The sequence below is a fragment of the Phocoena phocoena genome, chromosome 4 (assembly GCF_963924675.1).
Source record: "Phocoena phocoena chromosome 4, mPhoPho1.1, whole genome shotgun sequence".
Taxonomy (NCBI): domain Eukaryota; kingdom Metazoa; phylum Chordata; class Mammalia; order Artiodactyla; family Phocoenidae; genus Phocoena; species Phocoena phocoena.
Window position 1 is genome coordinate 39,965,664 of NC_089222.1, and position 19,348 is coordinate 39,985,011.

At 36.5% G+C, this 19,348-nt stretch overlaps 1 protein-coding gene across 1 annotated transcript in view; it reads left to right on the forward strand.

Moving 5' to 3' along the window:
* RSRC1 (arginine and serine rich coiled-coil 1) overlaps nt 1-8,506 on the forward strand; it is a 450,887-nt gene extending 442,381 nt beyond the window's left edge. Inside the window, exons 8-10 of the mRNA XM_065876774.1 lie at nt 867-973; nt 7,150-7,302; nt 7,948-8,506. Of these exons, the coding sequence (XP_065732846.1) occupies nt 867-973; nt 7,150-7,302; nt 7,948-8,040 (353 nt within the window). The 3' untranslated portion in view covers nt 8,041-8,506. The remainder of the gene's footprint in view (nt 1-866; nt 974-7,149; nt 7,303-7,947) is intronic.
* Nucleotides 8,507-19,348: the final 10,842 nt, after the last annotated feature.

The window sequence follows — 19,348 nt, forward strand, 5'->3', positions numbered from 1 at the left end:
ATGTTAAATGACACCATGAGAATAAAATCAGCAAAATCCAGAATGTAGAAAATTGTAAAGTCTAAATGATCCATTTTCTTCAACAAATAAATGACAATGAAAGGAAGGGATTGTGGACCATATGTGATTAAAAGGAATTTAAGATACTTGTCGACTAAGTGTAATGTGTGGACCTTGTTTGGATCCTCTTTCAGACAAACCAACTGTAAAAAAAGCACTTGGACAATCAGTGAAAATTAAACATGGATTATATAAGATGATATTAAGGAATTATTACTGATAACGTTGGGTTTAAAGATGGTATTGTAGTTATGTTGCTAGTTTGTTTTGTTTTTTTAAGCCCTTATCTGAGATGCCTAAAAAAATATTTAGGGGTAACATGGCATTATGTCTGGGATTTACTTTTAAATACTCCAGGTCCACCCCCCAAAATTGAAGTGGGCATGGATAGATTAAATAAGAATAACAGAAAATTAATGATTACAGAAGCTGAGTGATGGGTGCAGATGGATTCATTGTGCTCTTATTCCTTTTTCCTTTTATGTATTTCCATAGTAAAATTGGAAAAAAAATGTAAAGTCCTCCTTCCAGATTAGCACAGATTAGCTTGGATCATTTTAGCAGTACCTTCTCAGCAATGTTTTAGGTTTTAGGTGAGAGTCTTAGTGGATAGGAATGTTATCTTTGTGGGTCTCCAGGGGGGGCAAAAAGTTTCTATTATAACTTAACCATAATGTCTTTTTTTTTTCCATCCAGTTAAATTTCATAAGTCATAAAATTACTTCATAGAAAGAACATTGCTTAGGTATAGTGTTGATAACAAGCTGACAAACCAGAATACACTGACATAATACCCTCTTTTTTAGACCAAGCCACCCTGGTAGAACAAGTAAAAAGAGTCAAAGAAATTGAAGCCATTGAAAGTGATTCTTTTGTTCAACAAACATTCAGATCAAGTAAAGAAGTCAAAAAGGTAAGTTTTCATCCAGGCATTATGAATAAGCCTTTAGATTCCAACTAAAGGGATGCTTTATTAATGGATTTTACTTAAATGTAAGTGCTTCTTCTTCTAATAGATGAAGTAGGGTGAGAGTGTATCAGCATGTTATTGAGAGAGAGAATGAATCAGTGAGAATCAGTTCAAGTTTAACTTGTTAAAAAAAAAACTGTGAAAATGTATCTGATGCCATTTTTATTTTAAAATTCACCAAGAAGGCAAAGTATAAGATGTCAACATACAGTTCTATAACAATAATACACATTTCATGAACGTACACAGTGTTCTTTTCAAATGTATACATCTACTTTTTGAATTGACATTGCTAGAGAAAAGTTAGAAAAGAACTTTAACAATAAAATTATTACCCAAATAGTAACATATATTTACACTCTTTGCCCATATAGGTATCACTTATTCAACTCTAATAAAAGGAGCTTTGATTGGCATTTTATTTCTGTTGAATATTTCATGTATTCTTTCAATCATTGTCAGGGCTGCTTTTTGGAATTTGTGTTCCTTTAGTTGGAAAAAGCTGTCTACTGTGAAATACATGTATTCTTCAATATCATACATCTAATGAAGACATGGTATAGCTATCACTTATTCAAAAATACTCTATATCTGTAGATATATTAATGACTGTATAGTATTCTACTGATGAATGTATCATAATTTTTTTTCTCTGATAGATATTTTAGTAGCTGTAAGTTTGGAGGTGTTGCATACATGTTTGTGAATATCCATTATTATCACCTTAGATAAAATTTTCAAAATGGAGTTGTTAAAGGTTAATATTGTTTATTTTCATACCTGTTCCCAAAGTCATTCACCCAAAATATTGTATCGATTCAAATTCCACCTCGAAATGCAGGGAGATGTCTGTCTCTCACACCCTGGTTAACACCAAGTCTTATCAGACTTTTTCATGTTTACTGACCTGATAGGTAAAAATTGACCTTTTGTTGTTCCATTAGCATTTCTTTTGTTATTAGTGAGATGGACACCTTTTCAATTACCATATGTATTTTAAAATAATTCATTATGGGGACATGAATTGAGCATGTGCAGAATGCCAGGATGCACTAGACAGCCTTGGTTAATCCATGGTCCTTGCCCTGTTATTTTGCTGATTTCATTTGAATATTTTGTAGTTTGCCACCACAACTCCTGAAAAAAAGGAGCTGTGAAATGGACATTCACAAATATAGTTGCCCATTTTATTAAATATCTTACTCGTACTTATTAAGAAGTCCTAAAAGAATTGTAATTTGTTTAGAAGTTTACTTGCATAGAATTTGTTTTCTGGAGTTCACCTTGACTTCCCAGTTCTCACTGCACACACTTAAGATAACCTAGCATTTTCTTTCTGTGGAAATATTTATTCCTCTATGTTAATACACTAGGTTTTCTTCTAAACAACTTTTTCCCATTTGGTATTAATTATTAATATAGTAAATTTATTTTTAATTCCATTCCTCTCCTCCAAGATACTAAGAGTTCTTCCAGTAACTAGTAAAATTGGCAGTGAGTAAGGAAATTGATCTAAAGCCTGCTTAATATAGCGGAAAGAGCATGGGCTTTGGACTCAAGGAGATCTGAGTTTGAATCTTAACTTTCACACTTCCTAACATGATTGATGATCTCGAGAAAACCTCTCAACCTCTTTCCAAGCCTCAGTTTCCAAATTCATAAAATAGAGCTAATAATTCCTACTTTTTAGAGTAACCGAGGGTTAAATATAATGATTATCAAATATGTAGCATGGTTCTTGATCCATAAAATGTTTGTTTTAAAATTATATGCTCTAGCATCTAAATTATTTGATATCTAAGTATATTCTATAAACTAAGTATGGTGCTTGAAAACTTCTACTACTATAGGCATTCAGACTGTCTGAAGTATAAACCTTACCCCATTTACATTTCTCTAATATGCCCCTTACTTTCCCTGAGTCTCCATGCTCACCAGTAAGACCCTTGCTGAGAAACACAGAAATTCTTTAGATATCTGGTTGCACCTTAAAAGATTTTTTAAATGTAGTACTATCCATATATTTGAATTCCAAGGTTAGTCACTTTTTTACCTTGTTTATATTCTCTAGAAAAGTTTTAAAATATTATTTCTTATAGTTATTAATCTTAAGATAACTGATTAAATCCAAGAGAAAAACTCTTCTTCCCATATCCATAACAAAACCCTATATATAGTTAAATGGGCTTCCCTTGGGAGCAGTTTAAAGGAATTTCACCTACATCTCTCATCAAAGGGACCACCATTATTAATTATTTTAATAATTAGTTTTTGTTTGCTTTAGTTTTTAGTGCTGAGTTGGAATTTACTCAGCTTCAATGTAGCTTTTCTTGTACTTCCAACTTAGATGCCACCATTAAGGATTGAGAGGTCTAGGATGGAACAGGAGGCTCTTCATTTTGTAAGCAACCTTCATAAATCTGTGTGAGGGAAACCCACCTTCTGTTTCAACTATCTTTCAAAAAGAGGTTCCCCTTAACAGTAATTCATAGAAAGAAATAAAATCAATCAAAATCAATCTGGAAAGCCTAGAACTAGCTAGTTCTTGGTTGGATAAGTATGACAGAGAAGCAGAAGCAGCCTAGAAATGTTAATCCAGCACTGTGAATTGAGCCCCTTAGAAATACATTTAGTTAAAATATTTTACCAACATTTTTGTTTCTTTTCTCTAAAATTCAAACCAAATTGCAATAAATCTTGCATTTAGCAATTAGGAAGCAGTGGTCAAAAGCATGAGATGCAGACTCAGATCTGGAACCACACTTTGATTCTGCCGTTTACTGGTCATATGTCCTTAAACTACATAATAATCTCATTAAACCTTGGCTCTCATCCCTTAAAATGGGGATAATACCCGTAGCAGAGGTTTTTATAAGGATGAGCAAGATACTTTACATAAAACAGTTAACCAAGTGCCTGGCGTATAGTAAGTGCTCAAGAAATGAAAGCTGTCACTACTCCTCCTCTTCCTGCTGCTGCTACCAAGGGCTGTATTTGTCTGTGGCTTCCTTCAGAGGGATTGTAGATACAAGGATTCCTGTTTTGGTTGGGCCAGAGACTGTTTTATGTAATTTTTTATGGTCTATAGATCCTAAAATGCTCCTTATTTGAGGCTTGGTGAACAAGCAAATTAAAAATTACTTTACACAGTAACTTTCTGGTTTCATGTATAAATATAAGCTTTGAACCAATTTGTTTCAACACAGCCATTTGGAAATGTTAAAGCAGTAAGCAAATGATGTAAAACAGTGTTGTATCATAGCCCCACTTTTGTATATATTTAATGTAAAATAACTAAAATAATGATGACTACCATTAATACTAGACATTTATAATTTAACTAATATCCTAATAACCCTTAATTATAGCTGAGATTCAGCAAATTTCATAACCCATGGTCAAACTGCTAATAAATGATAGAAAGCAGCAGCCAAACCAAATTTGTCCAACTCCAGAACTAATCAATCTCTCATAATTGTGAACTCAATGCATATTCCCTGTTGAAATATAAAGAATATGCTAAAAGGCCACAGAAGATGGCATTTACCTTGGTGAATGTACAGTAGTATAAGATATTAGCCATCCAACACTAGACTTACATTAGTCATCGCGTTTCAAAACGATCAGAAGAGCAGTGATGGGCCAACAAAGAATAAATTCGCACTGGACTGTAATATAAAACAGAGGGCCAATTTATTAGTTTAGAAAGTGGTATCCCTTTCCAGTTTCTAAAATGTCTGTGTCTACAGTATAAGGTAAGGATTCAGGGTGCCCAAGAAGATGAATTATTTATCAGGAGATGACTTAGCAAAAGAGGTAAATTATCTAGAGGACCATTTCATCCAGGTCATGGGCAGATGTGATGGGCTATTCCTGATGCATAGCAAAGACTAACTCTCTTGAGGACTAAATTATGAACTAAGTTTCAACATCCTTCTCTCCTGGACAGTGCTACATGCATTGGTATAAAGTTTGTAATATCTCTGAAAAAGGCTTTTCTGTAACTAGTGACCCCTTCTGTTGGTAGATTCTTTAGCTGTGTTAATTCCACTAATTTAGCTAGGGAACTATTACCAGAAAAGTGGCTATTACCAATGACATGCTAGACAGTTTGTCTCCTGCAACACATATTGATTTAACTAGTTTAACTTAGTGCAATCGTATTTTTCTGGTGTGAGTAGAAAGATGATCTGATAGTTCCTGCTGTATCATCAACTTAAGGAACCAATCTTGTTTTCAGACTGCTCTCCCAAATAAGCTTATTACCACTTATTCAATCCAAAAATTGTTGTATTTGGCAGATATCCGCCTATGTTCAAAAAGAGGGTAAATAACTCTAAGCAGCATGGTCATTTGTTCTTTCATACTTTTAAGTACGTGTTTAAACAAGTTTTTCCAAACTGAACCACCAGGTGGCAGTGCTACTCAAAGCCAGATGTTTGATAGTGGCCATGCTAAGGGTTTTTTAATAGTCAAATTTTCTCTAACAGCTTTCCTCACTTAAATAAAGAAGCAATTGATGGTTTTCCTCACACGTTTTTTAAATTAGCCATTATTAAATAATAACTCCTACACTCTGATCCTAACCCCTGAGAACTTTACCTCTTGTGCATGTAAGCACTTTTCAAAAAAAACTTTAATGTACTGTGTAGGTAAAAACAAAATGAGATTACTTGGTTTCTGTAATAGAATGTTATCTCTGCCACCTGCACATGTGCAATCCACATGTTTGGCAACTAGAATAACAGCACTTCACAATTTTTCGAGGTAGTTCCATATGGACAGCCAGTCTCCTAGCTGAACCCTATCAAAGCATGGCCTAGATATGCAGAATGGCATGCTCTTACATTCCCTGCATGGCAAGATAGAGTACCAAAAAATTATGTCCTGGACCTCACTGGGCTAACATACTTCCCACTTTCCCCTGTGCAGAATATTGGGCTTTACTGTTACGTGTCTTCAGTTTTATAAAGGGTCAGTGTAATATCACTTAGGGCTGTGAGTCTTCTATGACCACTATGTTGGAGACATAGAAAAGTTTGGGATCTGGGGAAAAAAATATTGGCTCCAAAATATAAGAAGAAAACTGCCAAATCAAATTTACCAAATATTTCTTTAAACAGTTCTATGTAACTTGTTACAATTTGTGATTATGTATATATTTTGGTATTTGTTAGAGATCTGTCATCCCATTAGCAAAATGTAATCTCCAGTTTGGACAGGGAACATATCTTCTTTTTTTTTTTAATTAATTTATTTTATTTTTAGTTGCATTGGGTCTTCGTTGCACACAGGCTTTCTCTAGTTGCGGCGAGCAAGGGCTACTCTTCGTTGCGGTGTGCAGGCTTCTCACTGTGGTGGCTTCTCTTGTTGCAGAGCATGGGCTCTAGGTACGCGGGCTTCAGTAGTTGTGGCACACGGGCTCAGTAGTTGTGGCTCGCGGGCTTCAGAGCGCAGGCTCAGTATTTGTGGCCCACAGGCTTAGTTGCTCCGTGGCATGTGGGATCTTCCCCGACCAGGGCTCAAACCCGTGTCCTGGACAAGGAACATATCTTCTTATTCTCCCTCATGTACCCAGTGCTTAGCAATTAGTAGTGCTTAGTAAATACTGGTTAAATAGATGGATCTCCAACTCTGAGATAAATTACTCTAATAAAGGATCAACTAATTCATGCATATTTCATTTTCTAGATGTTTTCCCCAGTGACCTCTGTTTTGCACTTCATTCAGAGAAGTGGATGTTCAGAAGTAAAAAAGTCAAAAGAAAATGGAAATTGAAAAACTATATGTGTAGAACCAATAGGGGTAGAAAAAAAGTCTAAGTAGGAATTTAGATATGTGAAATGTATGTACTTTTGCAATAGTATAGACTCATAAGTACCAACTTCTTAAGAAAAATATGCTGATTGTAAGAAATAACACTTTCACAGTGTTTTTGTATTTGTTTGCTTACTTTAGGAATAGTTGTTTCTTATTCAATAACCTAGGGCCATTTTGTGGTTAGTATCATCTCAAAGGAGGCCAATTGAGCAGTTATTATTCAAAATCAGAAATATTATTAAAGCAACATTTTAATTGTATATTGTTATCCAATTAATAGCATGTGTTTCATGTTTCAGTCAGTGGAACCTAGTGAAGTGAAGCATGCAGCTGCAACATCAGGACCAGCATCAGTAGTGGCTGACCCACCGAGTAATGAGAAAGAAATAGACCCTAGCAGCATCCCCACTGCTATCAAGTACCAAGATGACAATTCTCTGGCCCATCCGAATGTAAGATCCTTAAACCTTAAGAATGTCAGTTTAAGTCTAGTTGACTGAAGTTAATTCAAACTGTTGTCCTTTTGGGCTGGTGACAAGAAGACCATTGGAGGAAATGGATCCATATGTTCCTATTTGCTAAAAATAGGCAGCTCACCCCCAGCCTTTAGAGCTGTTCCATGTATTTGAAGCTGGTTTGGACCAACTCATGTTGCCTGACTTCTAGGAGATTCTTTCTATGGGAAAGAAAAATGGGCAAAAAGAAGTTTTGTTTTATTTTTATTCTGGCACTAAAAGATCTAATTCTGGCTCTGCTCCAGTTGGCTCATGGACTGTGAGCATGTCATTAACACCACGTCATGCTATCTTCTGTGAATTAGTGTCATACCACTGTGTCTTCAGAAAGATTATAGGAAATAAACTTTACAAAATGAAATGTAAAATTGCTAACCAATGATTTTGATGTTAGTCCTTTTACTCTAAAACTTTCTGAGCATTATTCCAAATAGATGATCTTCAGTTAAGAGGTCATCAAGATTTAAATAGTATCCAAATCTTGTGCTGAAGGATGTATTCTATACAAGTGATTTATAAGGTCAAATCTAAGTTATTGGCAGACAATAACATTTTTTCTTCTTTTTTCTTTTTTAATTTCAGTTATTTATTGAGAAAGCTGATGCTGAAGAAAAGTGGTTCAAGAGATTAATTGCTCTCCGACAGGAAAGGCTAATGGGCAGTCCTGTGGCCTAAAGTTATGTTCATCTGGTTGAATTAACAGTAACATTGGAAATTTAGGTTTTTAAATCCCAGTATTAACTCTTAAAAATAATGTAGCCTATTATATAAAAAGGTAACCTCATTTCATTCTTTTCTCATGTAGGCTTGAATATTTGTTGAGTTGAACTTAATCAAACATTGTGAATATTAAAACTAGTGTAAAGTTTAAGAATGCATGAAAATGTCATACTGATAATAAAGCTAATCCTGAACATATTGGTATTAAGGCAAATGGTACACAGTAGTGTTTCTGAGTACAATTTGAAAAATATCAAGTTGCCATTTAAAGACACAATTTTGACTAGTCATGCATATAAAAGAGTCGAAGTATATGCTATAAATATGAGATTTTATCTTCCACGTATTATAAAACCATATTTGAATCTTTTATTTCACCTTATTGAAAAATTTTAGGCACAACAAAAAGCACTGTAAACAACCTAAGCAGCATGAACCATGTTACTCTTAGAGGAGTAATACATTTAGTAAAAAAAACTACTTGAAAATTAAATAAACTGATGGTTTATTTGCTTAGAGATCAGCTTTTACTAGGTGATCCTTTGAAACATGTTAGCAGGTCCCAGCTCATTCTTTTAAAAATTACATGTTCATGCTAGACCTAAGCAGTTGGCCAAATACTCATGATGGGGAACTGTTTCTGAGAAAACTGGTAAGAGCTCTCACTTTAGTGTTACTTAACCCTGCAGAGGAAGCCAGCTAATTGTAGTTTTGATAAGGCTATCTGTCATCATAGAATACCTTTCTCTGGTAGCTGAATGAAAATCAACTGTGCATTCCATACTGAACAGGCCAGAGATAAGGACTTTTAGGCCTGCCTTACAAACTGCCTTCAACAGCTGACGTGAGTTATTTCCCTTTTCTATTTTGTTCTGCTCAAATTTGTATCTATGAAGACTGTAGCCCAGAACACAAGATAAGCATGAAAAGTTCTTGGGCTAAGATTACCAATATATAGGACATTTTGATGCCATCTTTTTATATTTCTGAAACTACTAAAGTTGTAATCCCTGTTAAAAATGAAAAATATAAAGAACGCAAAATCAGTTGCAAAAGGGATGGAAAATAGACTGATGACCAAATACTTGTTTTTATACAAACATGTTTTCATATTCTAAATATATGCTAGTGGGTTTCTTTTCCTTAGCTATAAGTGGAAGTGCCCAGTATGAACTCAGGTTTGTGTGGTTTTTAACATACACAAATTTTTAGTGATTTTTAAAAGGGATTACTGGTACTGAATAATTTTATATTTCCTTTATTACATAACTTATAAATAGTAAAAGGACTATCACCCTTTGGGGAATTATATTTTAGTGGTCTAGGCAAGAATATGGGTTGTCATTTGGGCCACTAGTGATTCTCCAGAAAAGCTAGACTAGGCATTTTTTCTCAGTATGCTTGATGTTCCTCATTTATAACATAGTGAAAATATTATGATCCACTTTAATTATATTTCACACCAGAGTTCCTCTTTGGCAAGTAGCCCAAATACAGATGCTTGAACTGCAATAGATTTATATTTTAAAGCTAAATTTCTCATAGAGATAATCGAGTTATTTTTTTAATCAACTAAACTTTAGTCCCTGCTAAACTCAATGACTATTCCCCTTCTTCCTGATTTCCAATGTGATTCATTTTAATATATTACTTAACTTTGTTTACCTGCATCCTGTTGAAGACTACAATATTACCACGTAAGCCAAATCAAATTTAATGAGAAAGACTTCATAGACCACTATCAAACATATCACCAAACTCAAGGTAGGCGATCCATGCGGGCCTTCTTTAATATCCTAATATAATGACTCTATAAAACAGAACAGTCCCTTTCATGTCAGTTGACTAGTGGCAACAGTTTGGACTTACATGAGACCTCAGAGTGTTTTTTGAAACATTGACTTCACACAAAATGATGAGTACTAATAATACAAGTTTTCATTTCTGAACAAGTGCATTTTCAGAGAAAATGGAATAAGAACTTTTTTTTTCTGGCACTCCCTAATTACGAGGAGGCAGATACCTAAGAATATGAACACAGAACACTCTGAGTCTTCCACCTACTTCACTTCAGCATCTCAGCAGGTTAAATGAGGATACTATTTTGATTTTTCAGTATTTTTGATTTTCAGGCATTTTTCATGCCTATTTTGATTTTTCAGTAAAATAACACAAAAGAAAGCCCGTGGTAGAAAAAGTGTACTGTTTATGCCAAGGGAACATTTTGGCATGGTAGCCCATCTTAACGGAAATATGGAACAAATAGTTGCACGGGTAATTATTTGAAAAACTACACTCCAACTTCAGTGTACTCCTTATGTATGTGTTTGAACTGCCATGGCCAATAGACCCCAGCTTTGTCCCCAGATTTCTCTGATGTCTCTCCCTGCCAAGACCACAAGAAACCCTGATTGCTCTTCAGTTAGTGACCTACTATCTGCTTACTGGGGGATCTCAGGGCTTCTTCCATCAGATTTACCCACTTACTCATTAACGTTTTTTTGACTACCTAGTTTGTGCTAGGCAGAGTAAGGGCAGTTGGGTATACATGGGTGAATCCAGTGGGGATCCTGCCCTCAAGAGGCTTAGTTATGAAGCCCAGACATGTATATGACATAAGAGATATATAATACTTAGTGGCAGAGGAGAGGACATGGTTGCAAAAAAGAGAGAGATTACTGCAAGTTAGAAAATTAAGGAAGCCTTTGGAGCCACAGGAACTCACAGCTATCCACTTCCACCTTCCTGGTAGCTGCTGTAGGGGTCTGGGAACTGTTGCACTTCCAACCCAAGGAAGAGTCCCTCTTGTGAAAGACCCAAGTGGCCCTGCCCTCTCGATCCTATTAAAATCCAAGCGAAATTTTAGGTTCCTGGTCGCCCTCTGGCTTTCTCTGATCATTTCTTCCTTTTGGTGGAGAATCGGCTGAATAAGCTGATTTGGCCACTATCATCAGTCTTGTATCACCACCACTTGTCAGCCAAGATGACGTGAGTGAGACATGTAATGGTAGCTGAAGGAGACTTTCAGTACTTCTAAGAAAGAATTACATCTGCCAGTAAGGCCTTGCACAGCAGTGGGGACAACGGTGTGTTCCCTAATCCTCTGTTTTTCCATTGTGTGCTATTACAGAAAGCATTGTTTTGCAATGAAAAGATATAGTTCATTTCCTTGTGGTTAGGTCTGTCTCCAAATTTTCCTTTGATTTGGGTATCAAGTGAAAATCTTGGTATCAAGTGAGTAACTAAGGTAGTAACAAAAGCTAGAAATGAAACAAGACACGGGACATTTTTGGTCACTAAACTATGGGTGAATTGATCTGGAATTCTTACACCCATATTACTCCTTCCTTCCCCCCCTTTTCCTACCCCCAAATTCCTCATGAGTATGACGGAAGAGGTCTTGAACCAGCTCCTGGCCATTACTCAGTGGATACAGTGCTTGAATTATTCAGAAAATGTTTAAATGCCATCCTTTAAATGTAAGCCCTGCTTATTACTCTTTGGAACTCCTTTATGGAATAATGGAAAAGCGAGTCATCTTGATAAGAAAATATCTGAGTCTTTACAGAAGAACAAGGATAAAAACGGAGGTAAGAAAGAACTCTTTGTGAATTCTCTAATCATCTTCACCTCTTTTCATAGAGATGGATGTTGATCAGTATATTCTATTTGGTGGGTTCTTTCCCAAATCAAAGAAAATGCTCTGTCGTCATGTATTTCCAAGTTATTTTTGCTATTATTGTATCCCCAGAATCTAGCCCATGCCTGACACAAGAAGTCTCTCAATAAATATTTGTCAATGAAGGAAAAATGAATTTGCTCATCTTAAATGGGCAGTCTGTTTAGCAGTATGGCTGTTTAAAATACTCAAGCTATTTGGAGCCAGTGCAAAAACAAATAGGTGTCTAGGTATGTACCCAAAAGAATTGAAAGCATGGTCTTAAAGAGGTATTTGTACACCCATGTTCATAGCAGCATTATTCATAATAGCCAAAACAGGGAAGCAACTCAAGTGTCCATGGATGGATGAAGTAAAATGCAATGTGTGTGTGTGTATATATATATATATATACACACACAATGGAATATTACTCTGTCTTAAAGAGGAAGGAACATGTATGAACCTTGAGGACATTATGCAAGGTGAAATAATCCAGTCACAAAAAGACAGACGCTATATGATTTACGTAGAAGAGGTACTTAGAGTAATTAAAATCATAAAGGGGAAAAGTATAAAGGTGGTTGCCAGGGCCTGGGGTGAGGAGAAATGGGTTTATTGTTTAATGGGAATAGAGTTTCAGTTTTGTAAGATGAAAAGTTATGGGGATGGATGGTGGTGATGGTTGTACAACGGCATGACTATGTTTAATACCACTGAACTGTACACCTAAAAATGGTTGAGGTGGTAACTGTGTATATTTTACCACAATTTAAAAATCTATTTAAAAAATACTAAATAAAAAAATAGATGAGTTTTGTGACCAGATTAGTTTGGTTTCTGTGATTTGTGTCTCCACATGTCTCTGAGCTGACAAAGGCCTTTGGAATTCCTGGGGAATATAGAGTACACCGGTCTTCTCTATTACATTAGCGACTAACAACAGTGGGGCTAGAGTTTAAGCAAGGATCTTACTAGTCTTCACTTGCCTAGACTTTCTTTCTGGGCCAATTTTTATATTATATAAATAATATTTTAAATGATGTAGATGTGGTCATTCAAGGTCCACCCACTGGCTCCTGTGACTGCTCTCCTTGCAAATGATAGGTCAGTTTTAAAGAAGTAAAGTCTACCAATGTAGTAAGACAACACTTTTAACTCAACAATGTACCATTTTATTTTTAGGTCTTGAGAAGGAATGGCAAAATGATCCTGCTGCAGTGCTAGGAGAGAATGATGAACTGAACTGACCCTCTCTTCTTCACATCTTGTAACATGGTACTCAGGCTTAAATCCCAGTGTACAAAACCTAGTATAGTGCAGGCTCCCTTCATAATCTTTTAAAAGATGAACTGCTAAAATCCCATGTCTTGAATAAAATCCGTAACTACAGTTTATCTACCTGTTCATGCTCCATGAAAATATCACAAGCTTAAAATGGAATTGAAAACAAATAATTGAGAAATAAATAAATGTTTACCACATACCAGCACAATGGTTTGAATGCCTATATTAAAGATTGGGTAGACTTTTTAAACAAATTCTGTAACTGGATTATTTATATAGCCCCATTGTAGCTTTTCTTCTTCCTCTTTCTGCCATAGCAAATCTAAATGACCTGGAGAAGATAACTCATAAGATAACTCATTTATTAATAGTTTGAAAAAATACTTTTTTCAGAACGCTTTGTATTTGAATCAGCCACAGTGTTACTACATGCAGGGAAAATGAGGAGTCATCCAAAATTATAATCTCCCATAAATATACTTTCTCCATGTTTGAAATAGTTCATTTCAAAAAAAATTTTATACCTACCATAGAGCATAATTAGCAGCCCAGTCCCTGTGTTATGTAATAGCTGTTCCATCTAAAACACTTAAACTTTCAGGAAGTAAACCATTTTCACATTAACATTTGTTCCCCTACGAGCACACTTGTGTTTCCAAGGTCATGTGGGCCGTTTTCAGCAAAGGTGCTCAGAGACTTTTAACTCACTCTTTTTACAATTAATAAGAGAAAGTGACAAGTGACTGGTAAATAGGTTGGTATTCGACACAGTCTAGAAAATATCAGAGACTCAGTTTCCGTTTGGGATTCTTAATTTGAAGTTCCAATTTCTAAATATGTTTATCTTGCTATACTAACTGCAATATAATTCCCAAAAGGCATTGTTCAATTAATTTCTAAATCCCTTTGAAAGGCATTTACACAGACCTTAGAGAGCTTTGAAAGGGTTACAAAACTCATCAAAGAGTTCTTATTTTTTGAAAAACCTATTTTAGAATTTACCACAATCGATGGCAAAAGTCTCTGTCTTTTCACTAACAGAGACAGCATAGATTTGAAATGTATTTTTGCTTTGGGAGTTTAAAAAATAATATAATGTTTAAATGTCGATGGGGGATTTGAATATTGGATTCTAGTTCAAATGTGAAATTTGTAAGTTAAATATCAATGGCCACCATTTTACTAAACTAATTCTCTTTCTGATAAGTACTTCAAAACTTTCTCAATATTCATTTATATATTTTTTTCTATAAATTATATAATTTATGCCAGCTAGCAAATGGCCACATATAATTTATTAAATTTGCTAGAAAAAGTGTACACAAAATGAGAGTTATATCAAGAATTAAGCTTTTTCTTAAGTGATATCTTTCACATTTTGTGATTTGGGTTTTTTTGTGTTTTTTTTCTCATTGAAAAATACTAACAAAACACAAAAAGTAAGGTCATCCATGTGGAACCAGTTTTTGAATGTAAACATTATCTGTCCTTCTTAGTCGGCTGCTGCGTTGTCTGTCACCTCTGGTGACCATTATTAACAGTCCTCCCAGCCTTTCCGTCTGCTTGAACAAATACGGCTCTGTTGAGATATTGACACATGGGCTCTCTTTTCAGACCATGAAAACAGATTTGTCTCCAGTTAATTTTTTTCCCGGATCATATTCCTTAGATAACTTTCCTGAGCAGTACATCTATATGCCTCATTGTTTTTTATGGCTGCGTAGATCCCTAAAAGTGGAATCGCTAGGACATAGGGTATGTACCTTTCACATTTTAACTAGTAAATAACAGCAACAATAAGTTCTTTCAAATTGTATGATTTCATGCAAATTAAGATTATCTTCAAATCACTCAAGAACTAAAAAGTCATTTTATAATGAGAGGACATTATATGTAGCTAGTTCTCGCCATCATCCATCAGAATCATTCTTCAGTCTTTTGTTCTCTGCAGTGTCCCAGGAGGCTGACCTTTACAGACTATATCACCCAGTTTCCCTTGCCCTCTGGCTTCTGGTTGGGTTCAGCCAATAGTAGGCACTAGCAAGAAATCACAGGAAGGAGGAGAGAGAATTGGGTCTCTGTACCCCTGCTGTTTCAGTTGTGGTTGCTTTCCTAAGTGTGGCTAGCCCCTCTCTCAAGGACACAGTTCCCACCATGTTATAGTAACAGCTCCCTCCTCCTGCCTTCTGACCTGGAGGCTGGGGCAGTTTCCGGTAGCTGTTAGTCCCTGATTGGCTTCCTTAACCCTGCTCACATCTCTGTATATATTGCCTTCGTTAAACTCTTTTGAGTACGTCATTTGTTTCCTGCTGGGACCAAAGCAGATAAAATTATCTGCAAGGGCAGTGTATCAATTAGGATTAATTTTAGCAATTAGTTTTAGCTTCATAAACAATGACAACAGTAACAACAAACAGTGGCTTAAGTAAGAAAAACGTTTATTTCTCTCTCAAATGAAAGACATTTAAAGGCAGGTATGGTGGCTTCACATGTGAGGAACCCTGGCTCTTGCTCTAACATCCTCATTAGGTAGGTGGCTTCCACCATGTGATTCAGTCCGGCTCTAGCCATCGTACTCACATCCCACTGCCCACATTCCGGGCAGTGTGAAGGATGTACTTACTCCTTTCCTCTTAAGAAGACTCAGAAGTTAAAATTAAAGGAAACTTGGAAGTTTGTATGTCATCCCTTAGAACTTAGTCACCTGACTACTCTCCTGTTGCAAGAGAGATTAGGAAATGTATTTCAGCTTGTCAGAGCAGAAAATAGCCTGATAATTATGAATCTTACTGTTTCCTTTAAAAATATAGAAGATCCTAAAGAAACCTGGCTACACAGCACATCTGCCCATTCAAATTTTTGCTAATTCAGAAAATAGTTCCATCAAATGCTGCTGGGTGGCATACTCCCGTTTCCAGCTCTCCAAAGGCCGCTTGACAAGCATCCTTTTCATGCAGTTACAGTAAGCTGTGACAGCAGTAGCTTTATGTACAAACATTTCAAACATGAAGTGAGTGAGTGGCATTTCAACCCTGAGAATTCCTAATCACCATTGCTCCTCAGTTCTTTATCCCAGGCCAGTACTCATCGGCTAAGAGTAGTTCTCGGAGCCTGAATGTATCCCATTTAGAGAGGTCTGGCATGAATGTTTCAGCTTGACTCCGTGTCAAAATGGTATGATGTCTTGAGGTGAGGGCCCAGGGGAAAGGAGGCACCAAATCATCCGTTTAACTCATGTGCCTAATCACCTCCTTTTCCATTTAAGTAGTTTCCATGTCTATTCAACTTTTTCTCCTTGAAGGGAAAAAAAGAACCTTTCATTCATCTTATATTGTAAGCACGTGGAAAATGCTCAATTCAATTCTCATTCTACATTTACCAGCCAACCTTTGATCAATGATTTCTGTCTCCACTAGCAGGATCTTCCTGTCAACAAATATTTTAACTTACTAAAAAATTGAATTAACCAGGTGTGTGATCTCATGTGAGTGAAGCAATAAATATGAATTTTTTCAGCCTGCTCTCACTCCCAAAAAGCCAAGCAGAACCATCTAAGGTAAACGAGAGGCATGGTCTGATTCTCTCTGTCTTAGGAAGAAAGGTTGAAAAGGAGGCTCCCAGTGCTTCAACTCTTCACCAGCCAATATATCAAAGTCGTAGATCAGCTAGAAAGTAGGGGCAGGAGTCCCAACTAGTAATAGAGGTGCATTTGCCTGGAGCGTGCCTTTGCTTATATTTCTGGCAACCAGGTGAGCCGTCCGGAAGGGGCAGGGAGATAGATGAGAACCTCAACTCTAACATGTAAGCCACAGGTAACAATATGTAGTTAAGTATTTATTACCCACTGTGATGGCTTTAAAACATGTCTGCAAATTCTTTGACACTTCTCCCATTGAGGGGGCGGGGAGGGGTCTATATCCCCTTCCTTGAATCTGGGTCAATCTTGGTGACTTGCTTTTAACCAACAGAACACACCAGAAGTGACACAGCATAACTTCCAAGACTAGTTCAGGAAAGGCTTATGCCTAATTCTCTTGGGATACTCACCCCAGAACCCTGAGCTGTCATACAAGATGCCAGTTACTCAAGGGCTGCCGTGTTGTGAGAAAACCCAGGCAATATGGAGAGTCTGCATGTTGATGTCCTGGCTGACAGTTCCAGCTGAGGTTCCAGCCAACAACCAGCATGTGAGTGCAGACTCCTGCAGCCACAGTCCCCCTAGCTGAGGCCCTTCAGATAAGCCGTCTTCGTTTCCCAGTCTAAATTCCTTACCCACAGCATCTATGAATGTGTTAAAATGGCACCTCCATACCACAAAGTTTTGAGGTGGTTTGTTAACACCGCAAGAATAACCAACCCTATTGAGTCACTGAAAACCTGGTTGAACCACATACTGATAAACACTGATGTTTATATGGAGGTCTGCTGAAAGCTGGGTGATTGCCACTGTTAGCAGAGACTGCATGGCATGGTGGTATGAAATGAGCTATAGAGTTAAACCTAAGCCTAAACCCCCTAAGCCTCTGTTCCACGATCTAGTAAACAGGAATAGTAATTCCTATCTTGCAGAGTTTGTATGTGGATTAGAGCTGATGTGTGTACAACACTCAAAAAGTACAGTGCCTAGCAAAGAACCAGGATCAATTAAACAAATAGTTAAGAATAGCAGTGCTGTAATTTTCTGATTTTATATTCCCTACCATTTCACTTGGATTGAAGCTTTATGCTCTTGTGAATGATCTCATTTCATAAAGCTCAGTTGGACAGACAGATCTATAAGAGTATTTGGGTTAAATGATAAATATAATTAGAAAATGAGAGTACCATGTAAAAACAAATACTGGGTTATTTAGTGCCTTTAGCTAGAAATCGGCTTGTCCTACAAGCTGACTGCCATGAGTAAGACTGAATAAGCCATAATCATCAAAATGACTGAGAATTAAGAAAGAAAATTAATTCGCAAAGGTAATCGCTATAGATCTCATTAGTTCAGGAATAACCTACCTTAGGACTTTAATTAAAAATAGTATTTATTCCAGATAAATGAGTGCTGGCAGGTTTCTGCAGAATCCATAATCTTGGTTATGCTAAATCTTCTTATATTAAGGCAGACATCATTAATCTCATTTGAGATGCCCTCCTGTCTGACAGCCCTTACAGCACTGGGGCTATTTCTTGCAGCAGCCTTTTTATCTTCACAAAAGAGTTATAACTCATGCAGATACCTAATGTAAAAAGGTCTAGGCAATTAGAGACATCACTCTGAGATCTACACTGGCATTTTCTCATGTTAGAAAGCTTCTCATAATGAGTTTGTTCTCAAATGGAGGCCAATATCTCAACACTACCATTAAATTGATGGTGGTTATTTCATTATTTTATTTATTTATTTATTTATTCCTTCCATTCCTTGTTCCAGAGAAGCATCAGGTATTTTATAATAATTCAAAGACTATGAGCAGATAAAAGAGAAATCCTAACAAGTCAGTGAAAAAAATAGGGCCAGGGAGAGAATGAGAGTAGAAAAGGCAGGAAGAAGTTGGAATGAGGTTAATATCCTAAACACATGCTGTAAAGTTCTGTAAAATTATATAACTTTCAAGCTTGCCAGCTGATTGTTGGCTTATATTCCAAGTTTTATATGATGATTAGTTCTGAAAAATATGTTCCCTGCCTATTCTGATTATTTCTGTACAAGTTACTAATGGATGCATGCACTGGGTTGAATAGCATCCCCCCAAAATTCATGTCCACCTGCAACCTGTGAATATGACCTTATTTGGAGATAGGGTCCTTGCAGATGTAATCAAGTTAAGATGAGGTCATACTGGATTAGGGCGGGCCCTAAATCCAGTGACTGGCGACCTTATAAGGAGAGGGAAATTTGGATTCAGAAACACACAGGGGAGCAGGCCTCTTGATGATGGGGGCAGAGACTGGAGAGATATGGGGACAAGCCAAGGAGTGAGCAAGGAAAGAATTCTTCCCCAGAGACTTCAGAGCCAGCACGGCCCTGCCGACAGCTTGACTTCTAACCTCCAGAACTGTGAGAGAGTAAATTGCTGTTGTTTAAGCCACCCACCCAGATACTCTGTTATGACAGCTCCAAGAAACTAATACAACCCTTAAACATTTTTCTTTCTAAGAACCCGGAGTACATGCCCAGTATGGAAATAAGGATTCGAAGGGAGAAACATTAAGTAAAAGAAATAAAATTCCAAAAATGTTGCCTAGTAAGCTTTTTGTTTAAAATATATAGCTCTCCTATACCTTCTGGCTAGTGACAAAACAAGTAGCAAGTAAACAAGTAACAAATAT